The 24,914-nt window shown below is 38.8% G+C and overlaps 1 protein-coding gene across 2 annotated transcripts in view; it reads right to left on the bottom strand.

Moving 5' to 3' along the window:
* The window catches only part of LOC144601503 (RNA/RNP complex-1-interacting phosphatase-like), a 49,970-nt gene that overhangs the window by 5,454 nt on the left and 19,602 nt on the right, over positions 1-24,914 (bottom strand). For both annotated transcript variants that reach the window (XM_078413710.1, XM_078413709.1), the window contains exons 3-10: positions 12,966-13,041; positions 10,426-10,557; positions 10,210-10,333; positions 5,454-5,514; positions 4,448-4,494; positions 4,280-4,355; positions 1,752-1,871; positions 343-432 (exon numbers count right to left, since the gene is read on the bottom strand). In XM_078413710.1, coding sequence (XP_078269836.1) covers positions 343-432; positions 1,752-1,871; positions 4,280-4,355; positions 4,448-4,494; positions 5,454-5,514; positions 10,210-10,333; positions 10,426-10,557; positions 12,966-13,041 — 726 coding nt within the window. The remainder of the gene's footprint in view (positions 1-342; positions 433-1,751; positions 1,872-4,279; positions 4,356-4,447; positions 4,495-5,453; positions 5,515-10,209; positions 10,334-10,425; positions 10,558-12,965; positions 13,042-24,914) is intronic.

Genomic DNA, 24,914 nt, shown 5'->3' with positions numbered 1-24,914 from the left:
CCAGATAGAAGGTATCGTCATCCCCAAGTTGAACAAAAGGAATGGGCTCGGAGCCTCTGATTGGAGTATGATCTTTTGAAGTAATTTTGAATGTAGGTAATGTTTTGAATTTCTGGACAAATCAGGGGATACAATTTAGATGATCTGTAATTTTTTTTTTAAACTCATTGCATGCAGGTCATTTTGGTGTGTTCATGCTATGATGTATGTGGTTATTTTGACATGCACACCATGCCAGGAAGAATCCTTCTAATGAGAAGATTATTGTAGGCCTTATGTGACTGACAAGTTAAAGTGCTTGCAAAGTTTCCATGTTTAAGAATATAAAATATAGTAATTTACCTGTCATGCCATCTATTAGATGGGGCAACGTCAAATACTCGAGCAGAAAGAGACAATGCTCCATACAATGATCCATGCCTTGAATCGGGCCTATTTTTGGATGGAGGCGAGGATGGAGAAACAAGAAACATAGCATTATTTGTATTATACAGCATCAGGCTAAATATCAAGTGTACATCAAATGTTATTTTAGAAATCTAATCTTTAGATATGGGTAATGGAAAATAATCTGCAAGAGAGGTTAGGCTAAATATTCAAATGTAACTTGTTTTGAGTTTTAAATAATTGTTAATGAAGTTATTGAGAGAAAATATTCAAGTATGAGATTTTATCTTGTTGAAATTGAGAAGCTTGCAAGATTGTAAAAAGGGTGGCACAGTTGTGCAACGGTAGAGTTGTCTTACAGCTCCAGAGACGACGATTTGATTCTGACTACAGGTGCAGTCTGTACTTAGTTTGTACGTTCTCCCTGTGACCACATGGTCCAGTTTCTTCCCATACTACAAATACGTACAGGTTTGCAGGTTAATTGGTTTCGGTAAGTTGTAAAATTGTCCCCAGTATGTAGGATAGTATTAGTGTATGGGTTGACTGCTAGTCGGTGTGTACTCAATGGGCCAATTTCCGCACTGTATCTCTAAAGTTTAAAATCTGGTACAAAATGCACTCAGATGAAACATACAAAACTTCTAAACTGTAGAATTAGATCTGAAGCAGATGTTTGGAACACGAATACACTTGTAATTCTTCCAATAAGCCTTTTACAAATAAAGCAATTTAGACACAAAATTTATGACGTGGAAGGTGGCCATTCAGCCCAACATACTTGTGCAAGTTAAAAAGCAGTGACCCAATCTCATCTCACTTTCCAACAACAGATCCATAGCCTTCCAGGTCACAATTCTTCAAGTAAACATCCAAGAAAAAATTGGATAGGTCAGGGTTGTCTTCCTTAGATCAGAGGGGAGAATTAATTGAAGTGTATAATATAAGGAACATAGACACAGTGGACATAGGAACAAGAGACACGATTTATTTTCCTTAGCAGAGGGGTCATTTCGTTAAAGAAAACTGATTACGGAGAAATGGAAATATAATTCACCTGGGAGGATACTAGGGGATCTAGAACTTGCAGCATGAAATGATGATGGAGGCAAATAGCCTACTATATTTAAGCATTACATAGATATGTATTTGGAGAGCAGTAACCTGCAAGGATGCACAGAGCTAAAGCTGAAAGGCAAGATCTATCTGGATATCTCTTTCTCGGCTGGCACAATGGACTAAAAGGCCTCACATCGCAAGTCTGTGGTGATTATCGAAACAAATACCAACAACCTATTGAAGTATTTCATGTGCATCTGTCATGGTTCCAGAAACCATAATGAAAAAATAACTTGGTTCCTTACTCCGGAAAATCATCAAGCATATGCCTAGGGCCATGTGGTCTTAAAGAGTACGAAGGGTAAGGTTCCAATAGTTCTGGTTCCGGTTCCGGCTCTGCATCAAACACATCAATTCCCAGATTACTGCAAATGAAAAAAACAAAAATCAAACAAAGCTCCTTTCTGCCGCTATGCAAAGTAAAATGGTAATACTGGTGGCTTCAATATCATGGAATACATTTAGTTTCAATATTTGATTTACTGTTGTCTTTCTATTACTGATTTGGTGTTCATGACAGAAAAACAGCCTTTTCTCCCTCACATTATTATTATTTGCAGTCAGTATTACAGTGGAGGAAGTGTTGAGCGTAAGGCGTATGAAGGTATACAAAACCCACAGGCCTGATCAGATATATACAGGGACACTGTGGGAAGTTAGAGAGGAAATTGCACTGAGATATACGAATCATCATTAGATATGGTCGAGGTTCTTGAAGACTGGAGGGTACCAAATGTGCCTCTATTTAAGAAGGGCTACAAGGAAAAGCCTGGGAACTATAGACCAGTGAATCTAACATCTGTGGTGGGCAGGTTACTGGAGAGTATTCTGAGGGATAAAATATATATGCGTTTGGGTAGACAAGGGTTTGAATAGGGATAGTGACCATGGTTTTTTAGTTTAGTTTAATTCATCATTGTCACATATACCTAGGTATAGTGAAAAGCTTTTTTGTTGAGTGCTATCCAGTCAATGAAAAGACTACATCTGATTATTATCAAGCTGACGACAGTGTACAGATAAGAGTATTAAAGGGTATCACATTTAGTGCAAGATAAAGTCCATTAAAGATAGTTCAAAAGTCTCCAATGAGGCAGATGGGAGGTCAGGTTCACACCCTAGCTGGTGAGAGAACTGTTCAGTTGCCTGATAACAGCTGGGAAGAAACTGTCCCTGAATCTGGAGGTATGTGTTTTGTACCTCTTGCCTGATGGGATAGGGTAGAAGAGGGAGTCACCGGGAAAAGACTGATCCTTGATTAGGCAGCATGAAGTGTGCATGGAGTCCATGGAAGGGAGGTTGGTTTGCGTGATGATCTGGGCTATGTCCACAGCTCTGCAATTTCTTGCGGTCATGGCTGGAGCTATTCCTAAACCATGCAGTGATACGTCCTGATAAAATGCTTTCTTCTTCTCAGAACTTGAAGCTTTTAACAATCTCTACTGCGGAGCCATCAATGTATGTGTACAGCTTTGCTTCCTGAAGTCAATCACAACCTCTTTTATCTTACTAACCTTGAGGGTGAGGTTGTTGTCTTGGCATCAGGTTACAAGGTTCTTAATCTTGACCCTGGGAGATTGTGTCTCACGAATCTAATTGAGTCTTTTGAAGATGCAACCGAAAAGTTTGATGAGGGCAGAGCCGTAGACATTGTCCATATAGTTTTCAGCAAGGCATTTGATAAGGTTCTGCAAGGTAGGCTGCTCTGGAAGTCTAAATCAAATGGGATCCAGGGAGAAAATTAGCCCTCTGGATAGAAAATTGGCTTATGGAAGGAAAAAGAGGGAGATGGTGGAAGGTTATTTATCAGACTGGAGGCATGTGATCAGTGGTGTGCCTCAAGGATCAGTGTCAGGCCCATTGCTGTTTGTGATTTATATCAACGACTTGGATGAGAATGTTTAAGGCCTGATTAGCAAGTTTGCAGATGACACCATAGTGGGTGGTATTGTAGATAGTTAGATAGTAGATGGTTATCAAAAATTAGAGCAGGATCTTGATGGACAAGGGGGCTGAGGAATGGTTAATGGAATTTGATGCATTCTGGGAAGTCAAACCAGGGCAGGACCTTCACAGTGAAAGGCGGGGCTCTGGGAAGTATAGAGCAGAGGAATCTAGGAGTGCAGTACATTGTTCCTTGAAAGTGGTGTCACAGGTAGATAGATAGGGTGTTCATCTATGCTTTTGGCATATTGGTCGTCATCAGTCAGGTTATTGAGTATAGCTGTTGGGATGTTATGTTACAGTTGTACAAGACATCGGGTACAAGACATTGGTGAGACACCATTTAGAGTATTGAGATTCAGTTTTGGTCACCCTGCTATGGGAAATATGTTAAGCTGGAAAGAATGCAGAGAAGATTTATGAGGATGCTGCCAGGATTTGAGGGCCTGAGCTATAGGGAGAGGTTGGGTAAGCTAAGACTCTATTCCTTGAAGTGCAGGAGGACAAGCAGTAATCTTATAAAGGTGTTTAAGATCATGATGGGAATGGATAGGGGAGATGCACAGTCTACCTTACCCAGAGTAAGGAAATCAAGTACCAACACCAGAAGCAGTGAACTGGAAAGAATATTGAGAAGTCAGAATTTTTTCTCCTTGCCAGAGGATATCGAGTCCAAATATACTACACACTGACTATGAGCTGAACTTAAATTTTCTGGATGCGAATGACACAGGTTCTCAATCTCACCACATTGCCTGGCATAAAAATGAAATAATGTGTTCAATAGCTTTTATAATTTTATAATAAAACAATAATTTTAAAAAGTCACCTTCTCGTTGGTCCACATCGAAGGTCAGCCAGATATACAACTCCATCCATTTTGTGACCCCGAGCAGTATTGAAATCTTGATATTTGAAAAGCATGGAAAAAAGGTGATTAAGAAAGGTCCACCTTTGATACGGAAATGAATGCCTTTAGGATAAATAAAATACATACGTTCAATTATTGTGTCAGGGTCCATTTCTTCTACATCAATCAGGTATCTAATTTGAAACCAAAACAAAAAATATACGTTTAATTTAGTACTAGCTTAGACATCACTTAAAAACTATTTTATCTATCTGAGCTAATTTTGGATTTTATCTATCTGAGCTAATTTTCCATGTTGCCACCATCTCTTTAATCCTTCGATGTGTTATAAAGATTGTTTGTTTGTCTGTTCGTTTAAAAATATATATATACTGAACTTTTAAATTTGTTGTTTATTTAGTTTTCAGAGTACTATGTTTACATGTCTGTTGTGACATGTAAACATAGTACTCTGAAAACTAAATAAACAACAAATTTAAAAGTTCAGTATAAGTAAGAATTTCATTGTTCCGTTTCTTGGCATATGGCATTAAAACAATCTTGATTATATAAATTCTAGCAGACTTTAGGAAGAACATCAAGGCCTTGGAGAAGAAGCAACCAAATTTCTTTGAATGGAACAAAGGACACCAGTTATGATAACAGATGAGAGAAGGTGAGGGTAAATGGCAAAAGCAGCAAAAAGAACTGTAGATTTTAATGCAATAAGTTGCTTGGTTTTGGAAAGCAGTTCCATGGAAGGTCATGGAAAAAGATTCAAATTACAAAAGGAGAATTGGATAAGAAATTGAAGGGGATAACATTAGCAGGCTTTAGATAAGGTGCAGAAAATAGATTAGATTGATTTTTAAAGAGCCAGTGAAAAAGCAATGGGCTCTCATCATCTCTCATGTTCTATAAACTAAGAAAAACATACTTGATTTAAAAGAGCTGACTTACATTTTACCTCATTAGTTGGCACATAGAGAAGTTATTAACATATTTAATTCATACCGAATAAATAAATAGGAATTTTATAATATTGCAAACACTTACAATGACAATCCTATATTTGTATGAGATTCCTCACATAGGGGAATCCCAGGAAGATTAAAGACTAAAATAAAATAATTCAGATTTCAACAATATTTACCTGCAGATAAGGTATCCAGTTCTATTAATCCCACCTGTACAGTGAACTCCAATGATTTTATCTAAAGATAAATTCAAACGAGTCATCATTAAAACTTTGCCATAAATTATTTTGCTTTTTTGCACTTTGGCAAAGGTACCATGATATTCGTCAGTGCTTGGAAAGGGCATAAAATAGTAGACAAACTATGTATTATTCAACTTTCAATCTAGGGATAAAATAAATCATTTTCATTTTGACGCATGTGATTGTCAATAATTAGTTTCTCCCATAATAAAAATAGATCTTGTTGCGATATGTTTACATGATTAACATCAAACAGCCATTCATGCACGATTCTAGCTAACAGGCACAAAACATTTTCCCATGAGATGATAGAGTGGGACTGAAACAGGGAAAGGGCGTGCGAGACCCTGTTTTCAGTGTACATTGTACTCTGCAGCATGGGTCTATAAATATTGACATGGTCAATTGGCCAGTTGGCAGAGATGGGGGAATTTTTGATCATCTACATAGGTGATCAAAGATTCCCCATTTCCCCAGCAAACGTCACAAACTCATCAAGACCAACTGCCTTGCTCTTACACCATTCACGTCAGCGTGCAATCTGGCAGCACTCAGAAATTAAACTAAAGACACAGTGGCACAATTGTTGCCCTACAGCACCAGAGGCCTGGGTTCGAACCCGATTGTGGGTGCTGTCCGTACAAAGTTTGTACATTCTGTCTGTGACTGCAAGGGTTTTCTCCGGATGCTTTGGTTTCCTCCTACATTCCAAACACACGCATGTTTGTAGGTTAATTGGCTTCTGTAAATTGTCCCTAGTGTGAAGGATAGAACTAGTGCTGGTTAGCGCAGACCGGGTGAGCCGTAGGGCCTGTTTCCATACTGTATCTCTAAACTAAACTTCCACCTTACAACAACTAAGAGTAATGATCTTGCATATTTCCAGTACTCTAAACCTCTGATAATCTGCTACCTGATTGCAAAGAAATTCTGATAGTTTGGCACCTGGCTCACTGCTAGAATGCACAACCTTTCATTTAAGTTCCAGTTTTGGCATTACTTGCAAGAAGGGAGTTTGTGAAAAATATGAAGATTTGTAAGATGGAAGGCTAACTCCATTATTTTAAACAAATCAATACAGAGTTGGAATTTGGATGCTTTGATAGTTGTAAAACGACATTGAATGGCAGCAACAAATTCAGAAAGGTTAAATCATGTGCTCCACTCTAATAATATGTATTACTGGATGAAGTGGAGAGCTGTTCTTCCCCAGTAGTAAATGAACTGCTGCCACAAAAACAAATAGCTCAAATGTCAACAGGAGCAATGCTGTGGTAGAAAGAATCTTGGAGTCAGTATGGGTAGCCTATTAACTGCCTAAATGGGTTAGCATAGGCAAATAGGGATGCACACATACTTGCATTTTGTTCTGTTATGCAATAAAATCTCACTCCACTTTGTATTTTCATGTTTATTTGATCACATTAACCTCCATAGCATTTGCTTTGTGAGTGTATATCCTTCTCTCAGGTTCTTGGTCATATTCCAGTTTGCCCAAATGTCCTTTACCACTCAATTTTTAAATTATACAGTTCTGTGTTTTTCACTTAGTCACTCTTCACAAGTGAGCAAACAATAGTATCCAGAAAACCACACTACACCAGAGAGTGTGCCATTTCAAACAATGCTCATCACAAACAGATGGGCGAGGAATACTTAACAAAAATGAAAAATAATTGAGGAGGAGCAAATTGTGTAATTTAATGACAGGTCATTCCATGCTTATTGACCATGAATGTGAAGAAAATGGAGAAACCCACTTGTGTTTAGTCCAGAACATGGAATCAGAAAGCATGGTTTGCAATATTTTTTGCATGTGTACAGTAGGAAACTTTATGAAACCGCAAAATACTTCATGCCCATCTTTGCCACTGCCATCCAATTTTGTCAATGCGTCTGGAGTCGCAACAAGGAGAAAAGACACCATAACATTGCCTTAACTATGCTGTATCCTTTCTCTGCCTCAAGCTGTCCACTTGAAAATGTGAGTGCCCGTCCCTTTAAAAGGATGACTGGCAAAGGAGACAAGGAAGAAAGACTAAAGTCAAAGAACTTACTCTTCTCATTATTTTCTCATCTCTCACACACTATCATACAGTCAGTAAAAAAGAGATACGAGGAACTGCAAATACTGGTTTACAAAGTGCTGGATTAACTCAGTGGGTCAGGCAGCATCTGTGGAGAACGTGGATACAGTCTGTATCTGATGGGGGTTACAGTAGAACAAAATAAAACTTTGCTTCAAGAGTGTCCTTGACAATAAATATATAATGCTGTATTATCGTCATCACCTTCTTGATCTTGTTAATCACCTTCAAATAACATGCCAAATGTAATTTCTCCCGAATGACCAAATTTCACCGTTTCTCAAACTGTGCAGACAATGCACTATTCAAACTACTCTGGCTCAGGTATACTGAAAGGTATCTTCAGTATTCCCAAGGCCCTGAACTACTGATCACACTTTTGCATTTGTTGATCAATGGTTTCCATCTTAATGCCATTGGGCTTCACCACTTAGATTTAAGTATATGTATGCTTAGGATGTTTTTTAGATTTAGAGATACAGCGCGGAAACAGGCCCTTCGGCCCACCAAGTCCGCGCCGCCCAGCGATCCCCGCACATTAACACTATCCTACACACACTAGGGACATTTTTTACATTTACCCAGTCAATTAACCTACATACCTGTACGTCTTTGGAGTGTGGGAGGAAACCGAAGATCTCGGAGAAAACCCACGCAGGTCACGGGGAGAACGTACAAACTCCGTACAGTACAGCACCCATAGTCAGGATCAAACCTGAGTCTCCGGCACTGCATTCGCTGTAAGGCAGCAACTCTACCGTTGCGCCACCGTGCAATCCCTAATACCCAGATGTTAATAGATCTGGGGATTAGGGAACATTTAATGTATTAGATGAAACCTTTGTTCAGCTCCCCAGCAGTCACATGCAAATGCCCACAAATATCTTGGTGAATGCACACCAGGTGCACACTAAAACAGTGGAAGCTCCTCTGATTCACATCTGCTTCTAGTTGGTCTGTTGCATCTGTGTGAAATCAGTCTAACAGATCATACCAAGTGTTCACACTGTTTACATTGTTGTCAGCCATGAGAAACAAACTGTTAGTCACTCCTTTCTTCAGTTTGTGGGGTGTTAACAGACCAGCTCACCATGAAACAGGACTTTGAGGATATCGCAGAACTGTTCCAATGCTAACATGTCAACACAAATTTCTAGAAACTGCTAGCCGACACATCAGGGAAACTAATCTTAGAGGTGTATAACTTGTGCTGTGGGCAGTGCATCCTATGAATAACACCACCGTTGGCTTGGAAAATACACTCTTAAGGCAATGAAGGGCACCATCTATTCTGATGCGATTCACAAAATCTCCTGTGAGAAAGTAAACTCGCAGCAAGATTACTATGAACAAACTGCTTCACATGGTTAGTGCACAGTTTAAAACTCTGCATAAAAGCAGTCGAGAGCTCACAGCAGTACATCATGAGTTACCATTCTCCCCCAGTTTCCATTGCATTTTATTCTTGTTTCTGATCCACAAGATGCCAGGAAATTTGTGTGTAACATTAAACTTGTGATGAACTATTGCTTTCAGTGAGAGAATACTACGAAGGGGCAGCATGTAACCAGAATGCTCCAGCACAAAATGGATGTCAATGCATTTGAACCAACCAATGTGCTAATATTATTGACTGAACCTTTGCTCTCCAATCATTAATCTCATAATATTTCCCAACCAGGTTCTATTAATATCCCACAAATGCATAAAGGGTGACTGATGGTTTGCTTCTCCTGAGTACCGAGCTACACAGATTCGATCTTTGAAAATAGTCTATGAATAACAGGTGCAAAAAGTTTTCTACCTGGTAAAAGAAATGATCTAATTCAAAATGCTGAATTCAACAAGCATCTCAGAGACAATGCATAAACTAAATAAATTGATTGAACACTATCCCAATCCATCCTACATCTTCCCAAACCAGTCAAAGTTTCATACACCCGATCAGCCAAAACATTATGACCTGATGAGCCAAAACATTTTGACCACCTGCCTAATATGCTGTTGGTCCTCCGTGTGCAGCCCCATACGCAGCAGGGTGCGGTGCACTGTGTATTGTGACAAATTCCTCCCGTAACCACCATTAAAATTTTCTGTGACTTGTGCCACAGTAGACCTTGTCGTTTCGGACCAGACGGGAGAGCCTTCATTTCCCTCACGCATCGATGAGCCTTGGGCGCCCAACACCCTGTCGCCGGTTTGTGGTTTGTCCCTCCTCGGACCACTGTCGGTAGGTACTCACCACTCACTGCTGACTGGGAGCACCCCACATCTTTGCCGTTTCAGAGATGCTCTGACCCAATCATCTGGCCATAACAATTTGGCCCTTGTCAAAGTCACTCAGGTCTTTACTCCTGCCCATTTCTCCTGCATCCAACATATCAACTTCAAGAACTTACTGTTCACTTGCTGCCTAATATATCCCACCCCTTGACAGGTGCCATTGTAACAAGATAATCAATGTTATTCACTTTGCCCGTCAGTGGTCATAATGTTTTGGCTGATCAGTGTATACTTCTGGTGTTAACTCTTGTTTGCCCTCAGGGTATAAACTGCTACATCTACCAATTAAGAAAGGTTAACGAGAATTGTTTAATACTTACCATTGTCAGCATTTTCCCATAAAAATTTTCTGACTCTTCTTTTAAACTGAAGAATGGTTGCATCATCTGGTACTTCAAGCCCAACTGTATATAACTTTTGATATTGTACGCTTTTAGGCAAATCCTAAACCAAATAAAGCATTGTGTGGACACATAAATTGACCATTCAATTTCAATGATAGTCAAATTTAATGGTGAAGTGAAGATTATTTATACCTTTTCAGTATAATAGCGAGTTGTATATGTCAGGTCAATTATCAATCCAAGTTCTTCATTTTGCTCTTTTATATTTGCTATAAGATCTTTTGGAGAAAACTTCTGATTAGCTGAAAGCCTTTGACTTATTGTCTGCAAAGAGAAAACATAACAAATATATTTACTTTAGGCTTCCTGTATGAAGGAGAGCAAGACACTTGTGTTCTACAAAGAGTAGGAGTCTTGAATCTAGTTTTAGGAACTGTAGCGAGGCAAACTGATAAATTACGAAACTTCCAAGAAAGCAGGAACGCAAGTTTCTGTGGTTATAGGGAAAGGAAGTTAAAAAAAAAATGACTGAAATAAAATAGGGAATTAATTCAGAGAAGTTGTTAAGAGACTCAAGATTGGATAGATGAATGTTCAAAGTGGAAGTGATAATACACAATTGTCAGTAAATAAGGACGCTCTGCAAGGAGAAAGATCTAATTGATCAAGAATTGATGGCAGCTGCGAGCCGCCAAGCCTGCCCACGAATTACTCATCCAGTGCATATTACCTGGATTAGACCTTTTGGCAACAACTTCCCTACAGAACCCTGCTTCAACCTAGCTGGTAATATGCCTGCAGCAGAAGGACTTCAATCACATGGCATTCTCAAACAATCCTCACCCATATATATTATGACTGCCAGTCAAGCCATGTCTTCAGCCTTAACTGGCTGCTAAATAATGTACATAATTTATTTTAAATAATTTAAAGACCCGAATAAAATATATTAACTCAATTAATTTAAAGCAATTGCAAAAAGAAACAAAAATAAAAACAGTCTGAAGGGTCTCGATCCGAAACGTCACCCATTCTGCCTGACCCGCTGAGTTACTCCAGCATTTTGTGTCTGCCTTCAATTTAAACCACCATCTGGTTTTCTTTCCTACACCTATTCATGTTGCTATTTCTGTCCATTGAAATGAATGGAATTGGTGAAACGGATCACGTCTAACCTGGAATACATTCCAAAGCAAATTCACCATTTTCCTGCTTTAATTCCTTATGTCGTCATGCCTTATTTCTCCAAGTACCTGTTCAAATGCTTCTTAAAAATGGTGTTATTGTTCTTGCCCCCAACACCACCTCTGGCTGCTCATTCAACATACAAACTACTCTGTGTGTACACATTTTCCCTTAGACAGACACAAAAAGCTGGAGTAACTCAGCGGGCGGGACAGGCAGCATCTCTGGAGAGAAAGAAAGGGTGACGTTTCGGGTCTGATGAAGTGTCTCGACCCAAAACGCCACCCATTCCTCCTCTCCAGAGATGCTGCCTATCCCACTGTTATTCCAACTTTTTGTGTCTATCTTCGGTTTACACCAGCATCTGCAGTCCCTTCCTACACAATTTTCCCTCAGATCTTGTTTACATCTTCTCCTTCTCACTTATAACCTATGCCTAGGTTTAGATGCCTCTACCAAGGAACCAGACACTGGCAATCTACGCTATCAATCCTGTTCATAATTTTATATACCACGATCATGCCATCTCTCAGTCTCCTTCGCTCCACGGAAAATAGACATAGCCTTTCCAATCCCCCTTCAACACTCAAGCCTTCCTTTCCAGACAACTTGCTTGTGAATGTTTTCTGTGCCTTCTTTATCTTGATCACATCCTTCCTAGAGTGTGGGGACTAAAAATCATAGGCTTCCAATCGTGCATTTCATAGAACTGCCAGCATTTCTCACTGAAATCAAGCCCTCTAAAGTGACAATTCAGGGATACTGGGACCAAAAGAAATCAAAAGAACAGAGAAAGTTGAGGGGAAAATTTTAAAACACTGAAATTGTGAAGAGTTATTAGCATTTTGCAAAGTGGAACAGTGATGTAATTTTACAAATGGAAAATGATAGAATGAAAATGAATTGAAACAAAACCTTTCTATGCAAGTTGAAGAAATGGGGGAGTGGGAAGTTAGGACATTCAATGCAGAATGTGAAAAGCTGTGCCATTTTGCAGAATAATTAAAAAGATACAAAATAATGTGAATTAAAAGAACAAATGAAAATGGGAAGGCAGGTTGAAAAAGCCATTAAAAAAAATACTAGAACATGTTTTCATAAAAGGGGTAGAGTACAAAAATAATGAATTAGCCTCAGACAGATAACAGGTTTGGTTGCTATTGGAATATAATGTTCAATTTTCAGATTGTTTTGTACATTAGCCTTTCGCACATTGGGGTCTCGACCCGAAAACGTTACTCCAGCATTTTGTGAATAAATACCTTTGCTTTCTAACATGGACAGGTTATGAAAGGTTAAGCACAAATCTCTTTGCTATCCATGTGTGGTATGAGATTTGAGTCAAGTGAAATAAAGTTGGAAGCAGTTTAAGCATTTCCCCCAAAAGGTTGCCCAGCTGTGATTTATACCTTTACCATTTATTCCCCTCACAATTCTCTGAGTCTAAAGCTCAAACAGACCAGAATAATTGTGTGCGAGAATTTACAAATTCAATTTGTTCCATATCAAAGAATGCATTCAAAATAACCCCCAAAAAATGTGCTTACTCCTTTCAATGGGACTTTGAAAGCAACAAATCTCGTTCTTGGTATACGTCGGCCAACAGGTATAAGGCCTCGCCATCTGTATTAAATACATGGAAAAAGTGTTTAAGTTATCATTTGCAATATTTATAAATGAAATTTAACAAACATTACACTATTTTAATATGGTCTATTTTATTTTTTTAATCCCAGTCAGGTTTCAGGAGTATTAAGCTAAAACTACATAGCAAATTGAATATGGCACATGTATATGAAATTGTTACCTTATTTTCATTTCACTTAAATATACATTGTTGATTCTTATTAGAAAATATTAATGCAAAGTGATCCAAGATGCTTCAGTTAGAAATACATAAGGGAAGGGAAAATCAAGCCTTTTGAAACAATTTGTTTAGTAAGTTCTGCAAAGAAATGTAGTGGAGCTTTGAGCCAAAGCCCCATCACCAATGAGATGAGCCAGAAAGATAAAACAAAAGGTCAGAAAATGGAAGAGCTCTCTGGGAGAAAAATACAATGTAGGAGTCCTCCAATGGGTAAGAACATTGGGTGATGACAACAGTGTTGTGGCATGTATGTGGCAATTTCTAAATGAAAATTAAAAACGTTGTAGAGCTGAAAATCCTAAAAACAGAAAATGCTATGAATTGATTATTACTAGCCATGGCTAAATCAAAAATATTTTTTATCCTATCTATCCTGCCCACACCATCTCTGCACACTAAAACTGTACTTTTTGTTTCCCCTTTCCTGCTTCTGATGATCTTCAACCTGAAATGTTAAATATTTCTTTCTCCACAGATGGTGCCTGTTGTGATGAGTGATTACACCATTTTCTGTTTTATTATTGGCAAATGCCAAAGTTCACTGAATAACTGTTTGCTTGCAGTTCGCCAAATTTTCCATTTACTGCAATGAAATAATATAATATTGGCATGAGCAGCAACGGTAGGCCTATGCTGGAATTGAAAAACATATACTGGTAATGATAGAAGCAACTCAACAGGTTTGACAGCACCAGTGGGGAGAGACATGCAGTCAGTGTTGCAGATCTAAGACCCTTCACTCGTCCAGAAAAGTGAGGAGACGAATATGTTAAGTTGCAGAGAGGGGTAAAGAGATCAGATATGGTCCAAACCAAAGTTTTCAAAGTAACAATGATTTAAAAAAATAACAGATTAAAAAATAGAAAACAAACTGAAGTGAAGCTAAATCTGTGGAGAGGGAGATTGTAAAAAGGGTGAACTCAAATTTTGAATACTTTGTCTTCAATGTTGCAGGATGTCCAGACTGAAGTTAAAGCTTACCATGGTCATCAATAAATATTGTAGAAGATTGAAGGTAGAGATGTGAGAGTGTGATGGAGTTAAAATGAAAGGATGCAAGCTCATTTTTATGCAGAGTATTGACCCATCTGTCGACCGTGGCCAACATGGCTCTCAGCTTTATTCCTCCATTTATCTATACTTCTGCTCTCACCCCTTCTTTTTCTAGCCAGGGCAAGAATGAGATTCTCCTTTTCTTCATCTTCCACTTTGCCCGGCTCCACATTGAAAGGATCATGTTTACAATTTGCACAACCTTTAATGGAATTCCTCCTTAACACTTTTCCATCCCTTTTCAGCATTCAAGGGACTCGTTCCTCAGCAATTCATTGGTCTGGCCTGTCATTTCCATCAACCATTGGGCTTCTCACAATATGTTCCAATACAACAGGGGGTGGTTTGCCTATTTCTTTCCCACCATCCAGGATTCCAGAGAGTGCTTATAGCCAAAGCTTCAATTCACAGTACATTGAAAAAACCATGCAGATTCAGTGACCATTTTGTAGAATATCTCCATTCAGTTGATTTAGGGGATCCTGAGCTTTCAGTTGGTTCTCAGTTTAATTCAATATAATTCTCTATTGTTGGCCTTCGACATTGCTCCAACAATATTCAATGTAGACTTAAGAAACAGCACATTTTCTTTCTGAGCAATTACACCCCTAAGGAGTAAATAACGAATTTCACAATTTCTAGTAGCCACCCAGTTTCCTATTTTTGTTTAGGCAGGAACTGTAGATGCTGGTTTACACTGAAGATAGACACAAAATGCTGTAGTAACCCAGCTGGACAGGCAGCATCTCTGGAGAGAAGGAATGGGTGATGTTTCTTCAGACTGAGAATCGGGGGAGAGGGTAACTTGGGATAAGGAAGAGTAAGGCCTGAAAACAAAATAATCGCCTGCTTTGATCTGTCGTTTTCACACCTTACCCTCCCCATCTCTCGAGTTTCCCTCTCCGCCGACTCTCAGTCTGAAGAAGGCTCTCGACCCGAAACGTCCCCATTCCTTCTCTCCAGAGATGCTGCCTGTCCCGCTGACTTACTCCAGCATTTTGTGTCTAACTTTCTATTTTTGTTGACGTGGCTGTACTATTAAATCAATTGGTTACTTTATCCCTTCTGCCTCCAAACTATAGTTTTAGTTAGACCAATTGTTATCTTGTCAACTTTGGATCTGCCCTCTAACACAGACATTCCCTCTGCAAACTTCACCTGACCACCTCTCTGCAACTTAAAACACATTTACTTTTTTGTCCTGAAACATTGATTGTGTTTCTATTGCCACGGATGTTGCCCGACTTGTTGAGCTTTTCATCATTTTCTGCTTATCTTAATGTTAGCATTAGTTGGGAAATATTTGCTCCAAGCTTATAAAAGGACATCATATATAATTAGTAGCTAATAATGAAAAACACAGGGATGCTGTACAAAACATTCAATTGACCTAAACCTAATTTGATATGCAATTACAATTATGAAAAGTGTAAAATTGGATAACGCAGCTTAAAAAAAAAATGTAAACCAAGAATCATACATTACAAACAAATGAACATAAATGACATCTTCAGATTAAACCCTGGATACAACGGTAAGAGAGCTTAATAACCAAATTATAAAAATGTTATATTATAAATGATTGCCAAAGTTATGGTAATGCAGTCAAAAGAAAGACCATCCACATTGGGACAGACTGCAGTGATTACTAAATTGTTAAAGTCCAAAGATATATAATATGCCATAGGTATCACAAAAGTAACTCAGCAGGTCAGGCTGAGTTTCATCAGTCTGAAGAAGGGTCTCGACCCGAAACATCACCCATTCCCTCTTCTAGATGCTGCCTGACCTGCTGAGTTACTCCAGCATTTTGTGATACCTTCGATTTGTACCAGTATCTGCAGTTATTTTCCTATAATATTCCATATATCATATCAAAAATATGACTGGATGCTAGCCATAGAGTACAGATCTATTGTTGTTCTACAGCTCTCCGAAGCCCTGATTAGACCACAATGGGGATTGATTGGGTGGGTGTTCCATTAGCATAATAATGCTTTTTCCTTCAATTCGGATGCAAAATAAATAATTGAGCTAAAGATTAAGGCTGGATTGAAAGCAACTATCATTTAATACCTAAAATATAGCGATAAAATTAAAAATTAAATTAAAATAAAGATAAACGGACTTAGTTGAAACATGCTTCCTTGGCTGTGGTAGAAATTTGGAAAACACTAATGGGAAACTCATGAGGGAAATAACTACAAAATAAGGGGATGGTTATTTAAAACTAGGTGCACAGAAATTTCTTCTCTTAGAAGGGAATGAATCCTAGAATTCTCTGTTCCAGAGAGTAGTGGAGACCAGATCATTAGATGTGTTTACAATGAAGATGGATAAATATCTGAAAAATCAAGAAATTAAGAGTTATGGGGAACTAGCACAGGAATCATGGCCAGCCTAGATCATCAATGATGATATTGAATGGCAAGAAGACACAAAATGCTGGAGTAACTCAGCGGGTCAGGCAGCATCTCAGGAGAAGGAATGGGTGACGTTTCGGGTCGAGACGGTTCTTCAGACTGATGTCAGGGAAGGGGGCGGGAAAAAGATAGGATGACGTCGGAGACAGGAAGACTAGTAGGAGAACTGGGAAGGGGGAGGGGATAGAGGGGAAGCAGGGGCCACCTGAAGTGGGAGAAGTCAAGGTTCATACCGCTGGGGTGTAAACTGCCCAAGCGAAATATGAGGTGCTGTTCCTCCAATTTGCGCTGGGCCTCACTCTGACAATGGAGGAGGCCCAGGCTAGAAAGGTCAGATTGGGAATGGGAGGGGGAGTTGAAGTGCTGAGCCACCGGGAGATCAGGTTGGTTGAGACGGACTGAGTGGAGGTGTTCAGCGAAATGATCGCCGAGCCTGCGCTTGGTCTGGCCGATGTAGAGAAGTTGACATCTGGAACAGTGGATACAATAGATGAGGTTGGAGGACATGCAGGTGAACCTCTGCCTCACCTGGAAAGACTGTTTGGGTCTTGAATAGCAGGGCAGTCTTGGGATGTTTGGTGGCATTCTCCTGCTTTTTTTTTTTTGCATTCTTGTGAACACTACAGCAAATTGTAATTAATGCTGGGGTAATTATCGACTTCAAATCAGTTGATAATTTGTTAAAAATGGATTAAAAGGGATATGATATAAAGGTAGAAATATCAAATTAGATTAGCAACAATCTCTCATTAAGTGATAGATCAGTCTTGAAGAGGTGAATGGTCTGACACTTCCTAGTTTAGGTTATTTCTAAGAGACTTTGGAATCTAGAGCACCTGGCTTTTTCACAAATGTAAATTGACAGGATGATCTATTTTCACAAAAGATTTGTGATTTATAATATTAACTCATCTTCTTCAAAAACAATCTACCTTACGGCTTTATGAATTGGAGTTGTTCAGCACAAAATTCAACATAGTTTGAGGTTTGGGTGTCATTTTGATTATTATGTTTTAAAGAGCTATCAATATGCATTATGAATGACAAAACTATGTCTACTTGAAATCTGAATATTTTCTACTTTTGTCAACATATTTTGTAAATTATTGAATTACTGATCAAGTTTATACAAACCTCAGTACAAGGTCCACCCGCACAGTTGGCAGTTGATGAAAGATTTAACAAATTTTGTAAATACCTCAGATCCAGTGAATTATTACAATTCATCCAGATGCTGACTGAATAAAGTGAATCATATTGAGCTCAGCAAAATTCAAGCATTAATGAAAGATAGTGGAATTATGATCTTTACACTAGTATTCAATATAGAAATGTGAAACCCTATCTTGCTTTTTCAGAGTCCACGATTGTTGCTCAGTCAGTAAATGTGTAAAAAAAAACAGCATTTGTTTTAAGGTTCATAGTTAACTGGAATGTTGACCTAAATTGTCAGGAGATGCGCGTTTTGAGAAATACTCAATCAAGAAATGTTTAATGGTTGTATGGAACAATTTTAGGAAGCAATTTTCCTGTTCGATTTTAGATGTCAATCTTATATTGTATTGAGTAGATTAGGAGCTCTGATGCTGCCAAAGAGATGAAACAATTTATTTGATTTGCACTGGGTGTTACAGTATTTGCTTTCAATATTTATATGCTATTTCTCTAATGTATCTATTTATGACTGCCTGTCATGCCCAATTCACTATGCTAGTTTGAAATCCTTATAATTTAAAAATATTATCAAAGAATTCTCATTAACACAAAAAAATATTTATTAATGGCTTTCAAACAGCAAAAATTGCAGACTTCTGGGGCTTTCTTTATTTTTTAGTCCAATCAATCCTGTAAAAAGTTCATTTTCTGTCCCAGTTTCCAAACCACAGGGTTCGTGGGTGGGACAAAACCAAAATTTATTGATTTCACTATTAAACAAATACAATTACTGTGCATCGACAACACCTGGCAAAAGCAAATTGTAAAGATTTTCATACGTCCAAGTGATAAGGTGGTTTACCTGAGATGCAGGTGAGAAGGTAGTTTACCTGAGATGCAAGTGAGAAGGTGGTTTACCTGAGATGTAAGTGAGAAGGTGGTTTACCTGAGATGCAAGTGAGAAGGTGGTTTACCTGAGATGCAGGTGAGAACGTGGTTTACCTGAAATGCAAGTGAGAAGGTGGTTTACCTGAGATGCAAGTGAGAAGGTGGTTTACCTGAGATGTAAGTGAGAAGGTGGTTTACCTGAGATGCAAGTAAGAAAGTGGTTTACCTGAGATGCAGGTGAGAAGGTGCTTTACCTGAGATGCAAGTGAGAAGATGGTTTACCTGAGGTGCAGGTGAGAAGGTGGTTTACCTGAGATGCAGGTGAGAAGGTGGTTTACCTGAGATGCAAGTGGCCCTAACTGCCAAATTGGGATTGAAAGATAATGTGAAAATAAATTGTGTTTCAAAATAATCAAGCTCATGATGTATAACAAATGGCTGAAGGGTCAACATATTTGTCCCATAAGGCAATAGCGCCATATGGAGTGGAAAGATATTAGATGCAATCCCAAATTTAGACCAAAGTATTCAATCAGGCAGTCAGAGCCTCACCACTGCCCCAATGGGCCATATTAGAGTGGAGAAAATAATCAAAAAAACATCCAGGTTTCTCATTATTGTCAAATTTAATTGCTAGAAATTGAGTTTAATCCATGATGAAGAAAGACTAGAATGATACAAAATTCATCATGATAGGATTATTAGAAATCCTTTTACATTTTAGTATTCAATTCCTGAGTGTATGCCTTCTTCACTGATCGAATGTAAAGTAAAATCTTTCAAAAAAATCTTTCAAAAACACAATTTTTCCAAAACTGTATTTTAATTTCTTCAATGTTCTAATAGATGATGCATTTTCTCATGACCTAAAATAGTTATTCCATTGCAGATTTAGACAGACATATTGTGAATCGGATCACTGGTTTAATTTCTTTGTATACAAAATTCAATATTGCACTCATTTTGTTTTTATCAACTACAGATCCTGCTTTTTAAGATCTTGCACAGTAACTTGCATTTAACAGAATACCTTTAGCGTAGTAAAAACATCCTAAGCCTTTACATAGGAATGTTGTAAGAAAACTTTAGTTATGTGTTGCACAATTAAGTTTTAAGCAGCAACACTTCAGATTTATAAATTAAACTGAAACCATAGTGGTCAAAGTGTAAAAATGAAACGAGTGGGGGTGGGGAAAACCCCATAAAATGCAAGCAGCTAAATTTGTAGTGTTGCAAAGCTTTCAGTCAAAGAAAGGAAAATAATGGAGGTGGGTCTCAACATGAAACATAAATTCTTAATCGGAGCAAAATTAGGCCATTTGGCCCTTCAAGTCTACCCCGCCATTCAATCATAGCTGAACTATTTCTCCATCCTAACCCCACTCTCCTGCCTTCTCCCCATAACCCCTGACTCTCGTACTAATCAAAAATTGACGGCCTCCACAACCTTCTGTGGTAATGAATTCCACAGATTCACCACCCTCTGACTAAATAGATTCCTCACCTCCATCTTAAAGGAACGTCCCTTAATTCTGAGGCTATAACTGGTCCTAGATTCTCCCACTAGTGGAAACATCCTCTCCACATCCACTCTATTCAGGCCTTTCACTATTTGGTAAGTTTCAATGAGGTCCCCCCTCATCCTTCTAAACTCCAGCGAGTAGAGGCCCAGTGCCGTCAAACACTCATCAAATGTTAACCCATTCATTCCTGGCATCATTCTCATAAACCTCCTCTGGACCCTCTCCAGTGCCTGCAAAACCTTTCTCAGATATCGGGCCCAAAATTGCTCACAATACTCCAAATACAGCCTCTCCACTGCCTTATAAAGCCTCGGCATTGCATCCCTGTTTTTGTATTCTAGTCCTCTTGAAATAAATACTAGTATTGCGTTTGCCTTCCCTACTACTGATTCAGCTTGCAAATTAACTTTTTGGGAATCCTGCACCAGCACCCCCAAGTCGCTTTGCACCTCCGATTTCTGGATTCTCTCCCCATTTAGAAAATAGTCTATGCCTTTATTCCGACTACCAAAATGCATGCTACATACTTTGCTATGTTGTATTCCAACTGAAACTTCTCTGCCTACTCTCCCAACCTGTCTAAGTCCCTTTGGCCACACCTTACCCTCCCCATCTCTCGAGTTTCCCTCTCCGCCGACTCTTTGTGGCTTTGTGGTTATTAACCCTAATTTGTCGCCAACAGTATATGCACACCACTTCAAGATGATTTGAAACTAGGTAAATTTGAATAAATCCACCGCAAATCTTGGGTATGCAGAACCTCACCTCACTAGTCCAAGAACCATCTGTTCAATTACTGCCAGTTTTTATTTCACCATCTGTTCTTTATGCTGGTCACTGTTATTTGGCATTGTAAGCAGTAATCTTCATCTCAAATGTCCAAATATATCATGGCTTGGTAATTTTATGGGGTAAACTGATTAAGGTTACATCCTTTAAAAATACATGGAACCTAAACCTAAACCTATTACCTAAAGATTTAGGTAATTATGGAATTAGTTTAACATTAGAAATATGAAGCTTGTTCTTATTTCTTTTTCAAATTAAGCTTGCCCCATCTTATTTACATGTACTCAAATATTGGTTAATCCTTGTTCTTTGGCAGAGTGCTATATATTTTTTGGTAAATTTGTCGAATTAATTCAATCCCACGACTTAAGAAAAATGGAAATATCACTCTTTAAAATTGAAATATCACTCTTTCAAATGCCAAAACTTTTTTTCTTTTTAATTCAAGATGCTTTCACTCCACTGGTCTTTCTTGCTATTTTGTTCCTTAATTGTTTAAAGTACATTACTGAAATACATAAGCATGCAAATTCTTTACTCTGAACAATGTTAACTCTTCGCTAGATCTCATTGAAAATTAAATTGCTTCTGAGGGTCCTGCTAATTTTCAAACATTATCCTGGCTACAATTATTTCACCCCATGTTCCTTTTGTTTCATTCCTTGTATAACCAAATGATATTGTAAAATGACCTTCACTCAAAGAATAAGCTCAAGAAAGTTATAAGAACATTTTTGAGAACAAAACCAACCAAAATGAAGAAGTTAGAAGCCAGTTATTAGGGCCACATTCTGTGGTTGTTAAAAACTTTATTTTTGACAATGAGACAATCACAACTTAGTTCTTGGTGAAATTCAGTGAATAGTAAACATAACAGGCCCAAGATATTAAAATGACAATTTAAGTATTACAAATATGCGGTCTATGTAGATAAATGTAAATTATCATACTGAGTTACATCCTTAGTTGAAAAGCACGTTAGAACAGTAATTCAACAGAAAAACTACTGGCAAGCTTCAATTCAATGCACCAATTCTCTCTTCAGGCTCTTCATTTAAGTTTTAACAAAAATCACCAGTTCTTCATTTATGGAGTCGATCATTTTAATATTCTTTCGTAAATTGTTCAACCATTACAAAAAGGGTGAGAGGCTTGTTATTTATTTTAATTCCCCCACTCCCTCCCTTGCAACCCTTCCTCCCCCCTTCCTACAACCCCAATCAGCCACATTGTCTGTCCATCGAAGCTTAATCTCCTTAAAGGCAAATTGTCAGATAAATCGTCATCCAATGTTATGTAACTGACCGACAAACAACACTCCCCCCTTATAATTCCCCTCTTCCTTGTGCCCCACCTGGATGAACAGCCATTTCTCCCATTCCCCTCCCTCCTATATTCATTGCTCAGGCTTCACAATTTGCATTTCATAGAAACATCTCCTATCCATCTCTCACATTTTTTGTCTTTTCATCTCTGGCCTTTGTCCAATCACCTGCCAATTGACCGCCTCCCCCCCCCTCCCCTCCCCACCCCTCCCCTCCCCACCCCACCCCCCCCCCACCCCACCCCCCCACCACTTATATCCAGGCTACATGCCAGGCTTTGTCCTGCTCCCACATTTCTTCCAGCTTCTCCCAACCACAATCAGTCTGAAGATGGGCCAGATGATGGCAAAACTAACATCGCTGCTGGACAACGACTCCCACCCCATGCAGGACACTGTCACTGCACTGAGTAGCTCCTTCAGTGACAGACTCCTTCACCCCAAGTGTGTGAAGGATATAGGTCCTTCCTTCCCGCTGCTGTGAGACTGCACAACCAGCACTGCTCCCAGCAGACGAGTCAACAATAACAGCTAAGAACACACAGAAAACTGATGATAATTTATGCATCTTTTATTTATAATGAATGATCTCTTGCTCTCTTGCTATCCACTTTGCTGCTGTAACACTGTAAATTTCCCTGGTGTGGGATGAATAAAGGAATATATTATTATTATTATATTATTAACCTGAAACGGCACCTATCGATGTTCTCCAGAATGTTGCCTGACATGCTGAGTTACTCAGCACGTTGTGTCTTTTGTAAAGCAGCATCTGCAGGTTCCTTGTGTCTCGCAGACAAGTAATGCACTTCACTCTCAAAAATTAACTTGCATGAAGTCCTCCTGTATTTACTAACTCTGATCATTTGTGAGAAATTAGGTTATAGGAATGGGGCAATAACACTTTTCAAAGTAAAAACATCTTCCCTTCACTTTAAGGATAACAACAATTAATTTCTCTTCGATATGTTGATTGTTTTAATATCCATTCAAACATCTTTGGCACTCAAAATGCTTCACTAAAAATGAAATTACATTTCAACCTTTCATTTAGCCAAACAGCGGGCAGTCATGGTTATTCTTCCATTCTTTTTTTTTAAATTACGGGTGGTTTTCAGAGTAAAAAGAATAAATCAAGAATTGAAACAAAAGAAATTGATTAAAAAAAATAAGGATGATTTCCCCCCCCCCCCCCCCCCCAGATAATTGTCAAGTTTAGATTAAAAACAAATATTGTTTTAAACCGGGGGATGGGGGGATTTTAAAATGTAATAGAAAGCCCATTTTAGATAATACTAGACCAAGTGGACCCGTTGGGCCCAAACCTCTCCTGCATTGGTGCAGCACCCTGTCCTCCCCCCTCCCCCTCCTCTTTTTAAACTTAAAAAAGAGAATAACTAAAAATATAACACGGATTTCAATGAAACTACTTGCATCATCACTAAAGTGACAATGGTGAGTAAGGTGGGCCTAAAATTGCCGCGCTCAAGTGTACCGTTTTGGCTGAAGTTCAGTCACAAACAAGATAACAAACGAGAGTTTTAGTATATAGATGTCACATTTAAAAATGCATGGTGCTTTAGGTTAAAATGTACAAAAAGATGGACACAAAAAGATGGAGTAACTCAGCGGGACAGGCAGCATCTCTGTAGATGCTGCCTGTCCCACTGAATTACTCCAGCTTTGTGTCTATCTTCGATTTAAACTTGCACAAAATGTACACAAAATCTGATCATGTGTAAATTTAATATCATGTTTGCTAGCTGGACTCTTTCATTGCAAAAAAAAATGTGTTGGTGTTATTCAAGAACGTCTAGAAGTGGGTAACAGCAAGTTGTGCCATGGCCACACAACTCCAATGTTGTGTTTCAGTACCTGCTTTCTTCAAAAGTACTTTCCCCAGACTTTTGTTTTCGGAAAAATAGGTTAAATGGTCATCATGCCAAATTAAATAGTACTAACTAGCACTAACTCTGGTCTAACACTTGGAGGTTTTCCCTCAACAATTTGACAAATAATCACCAAATTATCTTGCAAATCTGAATGTTCTGCCACACATTTAAAACAGGCCGTCCCTGGGTTACTACTAAAGGGCCTGTCCCAGTTACGCGATTTTTAAGGCAACTGCCAGTCGTAGCAGATCGCCGAAAAATTTAAAAACTTTGCCCTACGACATTGACCACGAGCTCCGACAACATACCACCTAGGCGACGGCAAGCTGCCGACAACCGACGACCCAGTCTTCGCGACCTAGGACGTCCACGACAGGGACTACGACAACCGACGACAACCTGCACTTACTACAACTCCGAACTAGGCAGCGTACCATGGCAGAATGACATTATCTGAAGACCAGCAGTAAACAGCCCACTCCACAAGCAGAGGTCCACCACTCCAGGAAGAGAGCCCCCAAAAGACCACAACCCAAGCCCCTTTTCAGTGCCCCCCACACCCACCCAAAGCAGTTTATTTTT

The sequence above is a fragment of the Rhinoraja longicauda genome, chromosome 16, assembly GCF_053455715.1.
Source record: "Rhinoraja longicauda isolate Sanriku21f chromosome 16, sRhiLon1.1, whole genome shotgun sequence".
Taxonomy (NCBI): Eukaryota; Metazoa; Chordata; class Chondrichthyes; order Rajiformes; family Arhynchobatidae; genus Rhinoraja; species Rhinoraja longicauda.
Note: the sequence above shows the minus strand (reverse complement) of the source record. Positions and strands in the feature narration are given on the sequence as shown.